The 13,126-nt window shown below is 39.4% G+C and overlaps 1 protein-coding gene across 4 annotated transcripts in view; it reads left to right on the forward strand.

Annotated features, from left to right (window-relative positions):
• Positions 1-13,126, forward strand: part of DRP2 (dystrophin related protein 2) — a 311,219-nt gene that overhangs the window by 173,545 nt on the left and 124,548 nt on the right. For all 4 annotated transcript variants that reach the window (XM_075835576.1, XM_075835579.1, XM_075835580.1 and 1 more), the window contains one exon: positions 1,441-1,598. In XM_075835576.1, coding sequence (XP_075691691.1) covers positions 1,441-1,598 — 158 coding nt within the window. The remainder of the gene's footprint in view (positions 1-1,440; positions 1,599-13,126) is intronic.

The raw sequence follows: 13,126 nt of genomic DNA on the forward strand, positions 1-13,126 counted from the left end.
ACACTTGCCTGTCAGAACAAAACTTATTTTTTACACTGATGCAAGCAGTAACATCTTCAACACTGATACAGTGCCTTGCGAAACTATTCACCCGCCTTGATGTTTTTCTTGTTTTGTTGCATTACAACTAGGAATTAAAATGTAATTTAAATTTGATTTTTTGTAATGGACCTGACAAAATAGTCTAAATTGTTACAGTGGTATGAAAAAAAAAATCCTTGTTAAAAAAATACAAGTGCACATGTATTCGACTATGAAACCCTAAATAAAGTCTGTTAAAACCAATTGATGTCAAAAGTGAGCTTAAATATGGCCCCCCTGTGTGCAATCAAAGTGTCACATGATGTCAGTATAAATACACCTGTTTTGAAAGGACCGTGAGTCTGGAACACCACTAATCAAAAACATGAAGACCAAGGAGCTCTCCAAACAGGTCAGAGACAAAGTTATGGAGTAGTCTAGATCAGGGTTGGGTTATTGAAAAAAACAACAACCAACTTTAAACATCAGTACACAATATATATTCCTTGGCCCTATTGCTCAAAACAGATTACTTTCAGACCGGAGCAGGTAAAGAATACAGGGTGAAATCCGTAACACCCTAAACTATACAGAAAAACACATACAATTCACTGCTCAAACGGCACTGAATAGGCAGTCCAACGTGTTATCAGGAAAGAAAACTCTCTCTCCCAGTCTATATGCAATGGATAAACCACTATCCAGTGTAGGTGTAGATAGTTCTTCTTATTCCTGTAGTCCTACAGAGAAGGTGCCGGTCTCCCGACGCCGATTTTCCTGGACCTATATATAAGGACCTATATTTCCTGCGTGGAAACAAAGAAATATAGTGCAACACCTCTAGACACTGTTCACTCCACAATAGTTTAATCCATATTCACGAGATAAAACATGATTTTCAAATACATCAATAAAATCTATAAACATCGATGAAAGGCAGCTTATCGATTTTATTGATGTATTTGAAAATCATGTTTTATCTAGTGATTATGGAATAAACTAGTGTGGAGTGAACAGTGTCTAGAGGTAAAAAATCAAAGAGTTGGTTTTTGGAAAGTGAAGAGGAAAAAACTAAAATGAAAAAACAAAAAATGTCTGCAGCACGTTTAATTTCTCTTATTTGTCTAATTTTTTTTGTATCAGTATAATATATTTTGCACCTTCAAAGTGGTAGGCATATTGTATAAAAAGTTCGTAAAACACCAAGTGGGTAAATACTTATGCAAGGCACTGTATGTCCCTAATCCGTTACCCAATATCTACCTAGTGGTGTCAGCCATTTGGTAGTGCAAAATCTTTTGACAAACACCCTTTAAGCATTGTTTTAAATCAATACTTATGACCTTCTTTTATAATCGTCTGACATTATTATTATTATTATTATTATTATTACTCTAAAACAAAGTTTGTTTTCCGCAGATTTATTTTCACAAGTAGCTGGACCAGATGCAACTTGTGATCAAAAGCAACTTGGCCTTCTACTACATGAAGCTATTCAGATACCCCGTCAACTAGGAGAGGTTGCAGCTTTTGGAGGAAGTAATGTTGAACCCAGTGTCAAGAGCTGTTTTCGATTTGTAAGTGTTAAAGTGCACATTTAATTTCTAGCTTCATTATTATTATTATTATTATTTTTAGTGATCCGGGACTCCTAGTAAAGTAAAAAGAAAGAAAGAACTATTAGTGGGTTTTGTGCAAAAAAAATGCTAGTAAATGCAGAATGGAATAGGAGAGAACCAATAAAAGCTTATGGAGTATATAATATGGTTATATTACATGTCCATCAAGTTCAACCAAGGGATGGGAAAGGGGAAGTAAAACATTTCTACACATAGGAGCTAATATTTTTTTGTTCTAGGAAATTATCTAAGCCTTTTTTAAAGCCATCTACTGTCCCTGCTGTGACCAACTCCTGCGGTAGACTATTCCATAGATTCACAGTTCTCACAGTAAGGGTATGTTCACACGATGAGAGGCATTTACGTGTGAAAAGACAGACTGTTAACAGCTGCCTCGTTTCACACGTAAATGCTCCTCCTCGCATTTTGCGAGCCGTCTGAGACGCTCGTAAATCTTGAGCTGTGCTTCATTGAGTTCAATGAAGAACAGCTCAAATTACGTGGCAAAGAAGTGTCCTGCACTTCTTTGCCGAGGCAATCCATTTACGCGTCGTCGTTTGACAGCTGTCAAACGACGACGCGTAAATTACAGGTCGTCTGCACAGTACGTCGGCAAACCCATTCAAATGAATGGGCAGATGTTTGCCGACGTATTGTAGCCCTAATTTCAGACGTAAAACGAGGCATAATACGCCTCGTTTACGTCTGAAAATAGGTCGTGTGAACCCAGACTGAAGAAGGCTTGTCGCCTCTGCAGGTTGAACCTTTCTTTTTCCAGATGGAGGGAGTGCCCCCTTGTTTTTTGAGGGGGTTTTACATGGAACAGGATTTCACCATATTTTTTGTACGTGCCATTCATATATTTATATAAGTTAATCATGTCCCCCCTTAGTCGTCTTTTTTCAAAGCTAAATAGGTTTAATTCTTTTAATCTTTCCTCATAACTTAGATTCTCCATGCCCCTTATTAGCTTCGTTGCTCTTCTTTGTATTTTTTCCAACTCCAATATGTGATGATGGTTACGGCTGAAAGTGTAGCTAAACATGTCAGAAGTTTAGAACAAAGCAGCTGAAGCGCTCTAGCGATTGGTGAGGGTCTCCATTCTCGGATCCCCACCAATCCAAACTTCTGACATGTCACTATGACATGTCAGAAGTTTGTCAAACGTTTAGCTACACTTTAATGGTTTTAGTATTGAAAGTTATTTTTAGCTATTAAAAATCTCACAATACCTGAAAAAATAATTGGACCATTCTTTATTCATACACTGAGTTTTTCTCTATATAATGAGATATTTTTTTTAATAAACTTCTCTATCTTTTAAAAAGAAAGAGGACTCAAAAGACCATACAAAGGCAAGGAAGTTAAACAGATCAGATAACACAGAACTCAGTAATATGAGATTTACAATTTTGTGAGGAATACAGGGAAGACAGAAAGTAAAAGTTAGAGGGGGATCACTAACAACATTCAAGTTTAACCTCTTAACGCCGAAGGACGGATATATCCGTCCTCTGCAGCTGCTAGTTCGCGCAGGAGGACGGATATATCCGTCCTGTGATGGCGCGGGTACTGACACTGTACCCACGCGCTCCGATTCCGGCAGTTTAACCCATTAAATGCCGCTGTCAATAGTGACAGCGGCATCTAATGTGTTTGACAGAGGGAGGGAGCTCCCTCTGTCACCCCATCGGCGCCCCCGAAAAGAAATCGCGGGTCGCCGTCGGGTTTCCATGGCAGCGGGGGTCTAACAAAGACCCCCAGCTCTGCCTTCAGCATCTGCCTGTTAGGCGATGCCGGAGGCATGACCTAACAGATTGCAATAATGCATTGGTATACTAAGTATACCAAAGCATTATATATGCGATCGGCACATCGCATGGTGAAGTCCCCTGGTGGGACTAAAAAAAAAAATGTCAATCAGTTAAATAAAGTTGGTGAAAAAAAATAAAATAATAATTACAGTGAAAATCAAATAAAACGACTTTTTTTGCCCAAAAAGTGGTTTTATTTAGTAAAAGTGTCAAAACAGATCACACATACACATATATGGTATCCCCACGATCGTAACGTCTTGAAAAATAAAATGAACACATTAATTAAACCGCCGGATGAACGGCGTCCAAAAAAACCGCAAAAAACAACGGCAAAATTCTCTCTTTTCTCCCATTCCCCCCATAAAAAAATAAATAAAAATTAATCTATAAGTCCTATGTACCCCAAAATAGTACTAATGAAAACTACACATTGGCCCGCAAAAATCAAGCCCACATACGACCACATCGACGGAAAAATAAAAACCTTACGGCTCTTGGAATGCGGCGATGCAAAAACAAGTAATTTTTTTCTAAAAGGCTTTTTATTGTGCAAACGTAGGAAAACATATAAAACCCTTACATATTTGGTATCCCCATAATCGTGCCGACCCATAGAATAAAGTGAACATGTTATTTACGCTGCATAGTAAACGGCGTAAATTTGTAACGTGAAAATCAATGCTGGAATAGCTGCTTATTTTCAATTCTCTCCTAAAATAAAGTTAATAAAAGTTAATCGATATATTATAAGCATCTAAAAATGGTACAATTACAAAATACAACTCGTCCCGCAAAAAACAAGCCCTTATACGGCTATATAGACGGAATACAAAAACAGTTACGACTCTTGGAATGCGACCATGAAAAAACAAAAAATAATCCTTGGTCATTAACGTGCAAAATGGCCCGGTCATTAAGGGGTTAAGCTGAATGAAAAACATAAATAAGTCACAATCATCATTTAGAGTAAAGTTAAAAGTACCTGAGAATACTTGAAAAAACCTTAAAGGGAACCTATCAGCAGTTTTGAGACCTCAAAACTGCTGACAGGGTGATATAGAGGAGGGGAAGGGCATATAAAATGTAAACAACGTCTGCAGGATGATATGAGTCTGCGACCGCGGACGTTACACTGATCCTCTGTTCCCTGCTTGTCAGTGAAGGCGCATAGCCACTGTAGTAGCATGGCAGTATAGATAAGAATCCCATTTTTCTCAGCTTATTAGTATTGTAAAGTTCTGCACCCTGACAGCAGATATGAACCCTGCACATGCCTGCTCAGTATTAATTGTTTTATTTCATTGTATTTTCATTGGGTTTATTGAGTGCAAATGTCAGGTCCGAATTTCAGGGTAGCTTCCTTCTCCCTGTTATTTCACACCGAATAACCACCTCTGTAAATTGAAAGCTGAAGGCATGCCTGGAAAGAAGTAAACCAGCCAGAGAGATGTTGGTACACAGCTTTCCTCAGATAGGACAGGAAGTCAACTAACTTTATTCAGAACAAAGAAACACAGAGAAAGACACATGCCCCCTCCCTAGAGATGTGGGACGTGCTTAAAGAGGCTCTGTCACCAGATTTTGCAACCCCTATCTGCTATTGCAGCAAATAGGCGCTGCAATGTAGATTACAGTAACGTTTTTATTTTTTAAAAACGAGCATTTTTGGCCAAGTTATGACCATTTTTGTAGTTATGCAAATGAGGCTAGTAAAAGTCCAAGTGGGCGTGTATTATGTGCGTACATCGGGGCGTTTTTACTACTTTTACTAGCTGGGCGCTCTGAAGAGAAGTATCATCCACTTCTCTTCAGAACGCCCAGCTTCTGGCAGTGCAGATCTGTGATGTCACTCACAGGTCCTGCATCGTGTCAGACGAGCGAGGACACATCGGCACCAGAGGCTACAGATGATTCTGCAGCAGCATCGGCATTAGCAGGTAAGTCGATGTAGCTACTTACCTGCAAACGCTGATGCTGCTGCAGAATCAACTGTAGCCTCTGGTGCCGATGTGGCCGACACGATGCAGGACCTGTGAGTGACGTCACAGATCTGCACTGTCAGAAGCTGGGCGTTCTGAAGAGAAGTGGATGATACTTCTCTTCAGAGCGCCCAGCTAGTAAAAGTAGTAAACACGCCCCGATGTACGCACATAATACACGCCCACTTGGACTTTTACTTTTAAACACGCCCACTTGGACTTTTGCAAGCCTCATTTGCATAACTACAAAAATGGTCATAACTTGGCCAAAAATGCTCGTTTTTTAAAAATAAAAACGTTACTGTAATCTACATTGCAGCGCCGATCTGCTGCAATAGCAGATAGGGGTTGCAAAATCTGGTGACAGAGCCTCTTTAAGCCCCATCAGCTCCTCAGCTGTAAGTTCTTATGTGCATTCCTCTTTCATTCCAGGGGCGGTGTCTCCATAGGCGTGTCCGTCATGAACAAAGAACTTGTTATATATCAGTATATTACACAAAGAACTGAAATGTATATATATATGTGTGAGGATAATATTTTTGCAAACAATATACATCGTAATGATCCCTGACACAAACAGTGGATGTGTTAAAGTGTATAAGTTCACTACTCTGTATCCCATGTAATCTGTAGGCAAAGTACATAGTTACATTGTTCGAACAGTTAAAAAAAGACATATGTCCATCAAGGAATGGGAGAAAGGGAAGAGATAGGAAAAGTTATAGAACTTTGTTCTGCAACTTTTGATCCAGAGGAGGGTTTAACCCCTTACCACTGCAATCAGTTTTGACCTTCCTGACAGAGCCTTATTTTTCAAATCTGACATGTGTCACTTTATGTGGTGATAACTTTGGAATGTTGTCACCTATCCAAGCGATTCTGAGATTACATAGAATAGTTACATAAGTTGAAAAAAGACACAGGTCCATCAAGTTCAACCTCTCTCAATAAATTACCCGTCATTCATTGCTTGATTAATTATAACCCTCAATGCCATTTGTCAGAAAAACCATCTTGAGGGAAAAAGTAGCGACATGCCCTATCTTCGGGGCATTTACCTCTCTGACCTCCCATTGACATCAATGAGAGGCAGAGAAAGCGTATTTCGCAGAGTTTTTTGCCCGCTATGTAAATCGGCGTGCAGGCAGAGCGAAATCTGCCTCAAATTTCCTGCAAAAAACTCTGTGTGAACCTACCCTAAAGAACCCTTTCCTATATTGATGTCTGAAACTACTTTCTTCCACATGCAATGAATGTCCCCTGGTCCTTTGTAGTCCTTGAAAAGAACACATGTGCTAGTTCTTTGTATTTACCAAACATATATTTTTTATACATGTTAACAAAATCACCTGTATCTTTTTTCCCAAGTCAAACACGCTAAATTTCTCTAGCCTTTCATGGTAAGCAACACCTCCCATCCCATTTAATAATCTAGTCGCCCGCCTTCAAACCCTCTCCAGTTCTTCTACATCCTTGTTACAATGTGGAGCCCAAAACTGAATTCCATATTCAAGATGTGGCCTTACAAGGGATTTATAGAGGGGTAATATTACATTTGAATCACAGGTTTTTATCTCTCTTTTTATACATCCTAACATCCTATTTGCTTTTGCAGCTGCTGCTTGACATTGAGTGCTGCTTAGCTTATCTGTTACCAGAATACCCAGGTCCTTCTCTTGTTCCGTTATCCCCAGTTTTATTCTATTTAATGCATATTTAATGCTATTATTGCGTGCATTACTTTACATTTATCAACCAAAAAATTAATCTGCCATGTTTTTGCCCATGCTGCCAACTTATTTAGGTCTTTCTGTAATATTTTATAGTCAAGTTGAGTTCTACGTATCCTACAAAGTTTTGTATCGTCAGAAAAAACTAACACCTTGTATCAATCCCATCCACAAGGTCATTAATAAAGAGATTAAAAATAATTGGGCCTAACACCGATCCTTGTGGTACCCCGCTGCTGACTTCAGCCCATATTGAGTAAGTTCCATTTATAACAACTTTTTTTTCTGTCCCTTAACCAATCCTTTACCCACTTGCATACATGTTCCCCCAGTCCCTGTGTCTGTAGTTTCAGAACAAGACTGTTGTGTGGAACAGTATCAAATGCTTTTGCAAAATCCAAATAAATTACATCAGCCACATGACCAACATCCAGATTTGCACTTACATCCTCATAGAAACCGAGCATGTTGGCTAGGCACGATCTGTTTTTCATGAATCCATGCTGGTTATCAGTTATTAGACTATTCTTCGCTATATACTGCTGCAGTTCATCTCTTAGAATACCCTCAAATATTTTACATACCACAGATGTCAAACTTACTGGACAGTCTTTACTTGGTTCCACCTTCTTACCCTTCTCAAATATTGGTACAACATCAGCTGTCCTCCAATCCTGTGGCACTGATTACTGTTACAAGAGAGTCTGGGAAAGATGAGATACAATGGTGTGTCCATTACGGAGCTCAATTCCCTTAATACTCGTGGATGAAGTCTGGGCCAGGTGATTTATCAATATTTATTTTGCTCAGACGCAGCTGTACTTCCTCCTGTGTTAAAGAAAACCTTTCACCTCCCCATACATATGCAGCTGAGTGCAGCATGTAATGGGCAGGGCTGCACAAACCCTGGGTAAGTTTAAAAATTTTTCCTACCCTCCTCCGTTGTTTAGATATCGGTGCCGTTATATTTGGCACCCGAAATTTAAATTACCCCCTGAACTGTCAATGGGGCGTGTAATGGCAAGGGGGCGTGTAACATTGACACTGTCCAATCTGATACCGACAGTGCCACAGCATGAACTAGAGAGAGAAGAGTGTGTGCGCTCACGCTCTCACTCACTCTTCAGCTCTCGGCAGACAAGGACAAGACTGTGTGTTTATTTGTGAAATACACCAAAATGTGAGAAAATTTGCAAAATATTATCATTTTTTTGAAATTTTAAGTATCTGTTTTGAGGGGTTTATATATTAGAAACACCCATAAATTACCCTATTTTAAAAACAGCACCCTCAAAGTATTCAAAACAGCATTTAAAAAGTTTCTTAACCCTTTTATGCGTTTCACAGGATTTAAAGCTAAGTGGAGGGGACATTTACACATGTAATTTTTTTTTTGCATAAATTCAATTGTAATCTATTTTTTTTCTGTAACACAGCAAGTGTTTACAGAGAAACACAACTCAATATTGCCCAGATTCTTCCGTTTTTAGAAATATCCCAATGTGGCCCTAGTATGCTACTGGAGTCAAACAGGTCTCAGAAGCAAAGGAGCACCTAGTGTATTTTTAGTCCTCCTCATTATTAGATTATATTTTAGGCACCATGTCAGGTTTGAAGAGGTCTTGTGGTGGCAAAAGTATATGCCCCTAAACCCCTGAGGACGCTGCATCTGCGGCGAAACATTTGGGGGGGGGGGGGGGCATATTAGTTATCCTTTTAGAGCAATGTTAACTGGAGCTGACTAGTGCACAATTCAGTACAGTCTTGATGATCAGTGCTAATCACTTGCATTGGGTCACTATTACCTTTTATGCGTTATAGGAATATTGATGTTTATATTTACCAGCATACATTGTAGTTTTCAATTCTTTGTTGTTTATCCCTATTCCATTACAAATAAAGATTTTTTTTTATAATTTAACTATTCTATTATAGCAAGTAGTTGGGAAAAAACGTGTCTATATTGCTTTTGGCAGTCTCTTCTTATATTTAAAGTTTCGAATCTGCACCAACATTTGCATATTTGACAGGTAATTCAGACGTTGCAGATATCACAGCGGACTTGCCACAGATTTCAGTTTTTGCATTGCAAAGGCTGAAATCCGCAGTGAAATTCGGCTTCTTCTCCGCAATGTAATGAGCATGCTGCGGAGGGAAAAATATGCACCGCAGCCTAATTTCCGCGCAGTTATTTTTTGCAAAGTCTGAACTGTAGAAATGTAAAAAACGGCTGCTGCGGAATTCCACTGCGCTGTCCGCCATTTGGCTTTTGGAGTGCAGATTTTGCTGGATTGGTTTCTGGGTGCCATGTTGCATTTGCTAAGGCGCCTATGGGACCAATACAATGGAAACCCCCCAGAAGTGACCTTTTAGAAGCTACACCCCTCAAGGCATTCACCTAGGGCTGTAGTATGTTTACCCCGCAGGTATTTTCCAGAAATGAGTGTGCAGTGGATGTTGCAGAGTGAAAATGGAAATTTTTCCGTAGATATGCCATTTCAGAGTCCAATATGTTGTACCCAGCTGGTGCCACCATGAAAAAATAGCTGTCTGATTACTATGCTGTGTTTTCTGGTTTTGGAAACACCCTACATGTGGCCCTTATCTTTTGCCTGGACATACGACAGGGCTTGGGAGTGAAAGAGTACCATGTAAATTTGCCTATTTTAGTGATTTACACAGTAGTTGTTCACAATTGCAGAGGCCCCGAAGTAAAATAATAAAAGAAACAGATAAGAAGTGACTACACCCCTCAATGCATTTATCAAGGAGTGTAATGAGCATTTTGACCCCACAGGTGTTTTGCAGAAATGAATGTGCTGCAAATTTTTTCCACAGACATGCCAATTCAGTGGCAAATATGTTGTGCCACTGGAAACACACACCCCAAAAATTGTTAAAAAAGCTCTCCCTAATTTGGCGATGCCTTATATGTGAGTAAAGTGCCGTTTGGGCACAGTGTAGGGCTCAGAAGGGAGAGAGCGCCATTTGGCTTTTGGAGCACAGAATTTGCTTGTTGGGAAATTTGTTTGGAGTTTAACTGGTATTTCAGTTTATAATGTGGGGGCTTATGTAACCTGGGCTGAGTACATCAGGGCATAATAAGTAGCAATTGTGGCTTAATTTTTTAGTTGATTTTTTTTAAACAGCATTCACAGTGCGTAATAAATGACATGTTAGCTTTATTCTGAGGGTGAGTAAGTCTTTGGCGATAACAAATTTATATAGTTTTCTATGTTTTTCAACTTTTTGCACAATAAAATTACTTTTTTGTAAAAACAAAACGGTATTTTTTGTGAATCCTTGGAACCTTTCTGAGAACCATAACTTTTTAATTTTGAAGGCAAGGTGACCAAAAAAATTGCAATTCTGCCATTGTTTTTAATAAGGGACTTGATAAATAAAAAATTGTTTACTTTTTTTTTAGTCCCAGTAGGGAAGTGGAAGGTCCAACTGTCTGATTGCTATTCTAATACATTGCACTAGACATGCATTGGAGGAGTGTATGAGGCTGACCAATCAGTGACTAATCGGTGTCATACACTTCTCATTGTTCCAGCCCAGCTTCTTTCACTGCACAATCACACTGTGCTGGGCTGGAACAATGAGAAGTGTAGGACACTGATTAGTCACTGATTGGTCAGCCTCATACACACCTCTGTACAACACCCAGTTGGTAAAAAGTAAAAACACGCCCAGTTGTCCATTGAGAAACTCATTAGCATAAATCTAAACTAGCTCATAACTTGCTCAAAAATGATCGTTTTTCAAAATAAAAACCACTGCTGTTATCTACATTACAGCGCCAATCCGATTATGTAGGAGATAGAGCATTTATAATCTGGTGACAGAGCCCCTTTAACGCACTTTTACACTGGCCAATTATCGGGCAAACTATGTAAACAGGGCAGTTATCAGCAGAGGAACGAGCAAACACTCGTTTATCTGCTGATTGTATCACTTTAAAAGTGAAATATATTATCGTTGTCGGCAGCACATCTCCCTGTGCCGACATGATTCAAATGTATGGGGACGAGCGATCGGAGTAACGAGCTATCTCATTGATCGGCGCTCATTGCACCAAAATTGGCCGGTGTAATACTACCTTCACACTGATAGCCAGTCTATTAGGCTCCCCCTTGGTGGGGCCTGATAGACTTCCATACTTGGCATACCAGGAGATTATTGTTGCGCTTCTGGTTGCCCTAGCAGCTATTGGCACCCCCACAATTGCTTTTGACCACAGCATCTAAGGGATTAATGCCGTTACAGCAGTATTTCAGCTGTTATATACAGCTGATATCCATGGATGATGGAGTGGGTTCAGCTTCTGAGCCCATGCCATCATCTTGTCGTAACTGTACGACATGTTGCTGGAACACCTTGTCGCTCATGACATACAGTTACAACCAATGTCGGGAAGGGATTGAAAAATTATGAATAAAAAAAATGACCCATAAGGCATTAACCAATCTTCTCTAAAAAGGATTAAACTGAAAAAAAAAACTGACATTCAGCGCAATTAACTAACGTCATCTTGCGCATTTTGGTTTTATTAATTATTTTTTCCCGATTAAACTGTATCTGCATCTTCAGGATGCAGATACAGTTGAATCCAATGGTAGAGCAGGGGACCATAAGGCAGCTACTGGGGCGGGGAAGTTATGGGGCATTATACAGTGTGGAGGGCAGTTATGGGGGCATTATACTGTGTGGATGGCAGTTATGAGACATTTAACTTTGTGGAGCGCAGTTATGGGTTGCATTCTACTGTGTGGATGGCAGTTATATGGGGCATTCTACTGTTTGGTTGGCAGTTATGGGGGCATTATACTGTGGATGGCAGTTATAGGGGCATTATACTGTGTGGAGGGCACTTATGTGGGCATTATACTGTGTGGGGGCAGTTATGGGCACATTACACTCTGTGAAGGGCATCTATGGGGGGCATTACCAAGCGTCGGATAGAGTGGTGTAAAACATGCCGCAACTGGACTATAGGGCAGTGTAAACGTGTTCTGTGGAGTGACGAATCACCCTTCTCTATCTAGCAGTCTGACAGACATCCTCCAAAATCTTGTAGAAAGCCTTTTCTGAAAAGTTAAAGCTGTTTTAGCTGCGATGGGGGGACCAACTCCATATTAATGCCTATGGATTTAGAATGGGATGTAATAAAAAAAAACTCCCGCTGGTGTAATGTCTAGGTGTCGCAATACTTTTTTCCATATAGCGTGTATATATATATTTCACAAATTTTTTGGTATAATTTTGCTGTAGTGCATTTGTTAGACTACAGTTTATTATAGTAGTATATAGCATTACAATTAGCATCAGTTAGTGACGGACGTTTAGTTTCTTTTTTTCTACTGAAGCTTGTACATTAAATATTTCATACCCTAGTTTTACAGTTTTTGTATGAGTTTACTGCAGTATATTTGTTGCACTACTGTTTTTCTTTTGAGTAATAAATAGCATTATAGATAAATGAACCTTGTGGGTCCACCCCCCGAGAATTATGAGCCTCAGATTCCTTTTTGAATTGGTAGCTCAGGATTTCAGTTTGCGAAATTATATTTTTTAAGGTCTTTTTCACTGTATTTTGTTTTAAAAAATAATAAAAATTCAATGTTTTTATTATTTTCCATAAAGATAATCAAAGAGAAATTCGGGTAGGGGATAAAGGTACCAGGTCAACATGTCCAGTCAGTGAGACATCATGGAGTCATATAATCAGTACATAAAAAATAAGTGATATATATGTCAAAAGAGGTAGAAATACAAAGGCTAGTTGTAAAAACTAGACTTTGCCTCCTAATCTGGAATTGTAGAGAAAAAGGGAGAGAGGGGGAAGAAAAATTAAAAGGTGGAGGAGAGGGGATTCTGGACATCCGGACACCAACATGAAATTTGGTACCCCATCAAGGAAAAGTGTAGGTTCTCCAAATCAGGGCTGCAGTCGG

Source organism: Rhinoderma darwinii, chromosome 8 (assembly GCF_050947455.1).
Source record: "Rhinoderma darwinii isolate aRhiDar2 chromosome 8, aRhiDar2.hap1, whole genome shotgun sequence".
Taxonomy (NCBI): domain Eukaryota; kingdom Metazoa; phylum Chordata; class Amphibia; order Anura; family Rhinodermatidae; genus Rhinoderma; species Rhinoderma darwinii.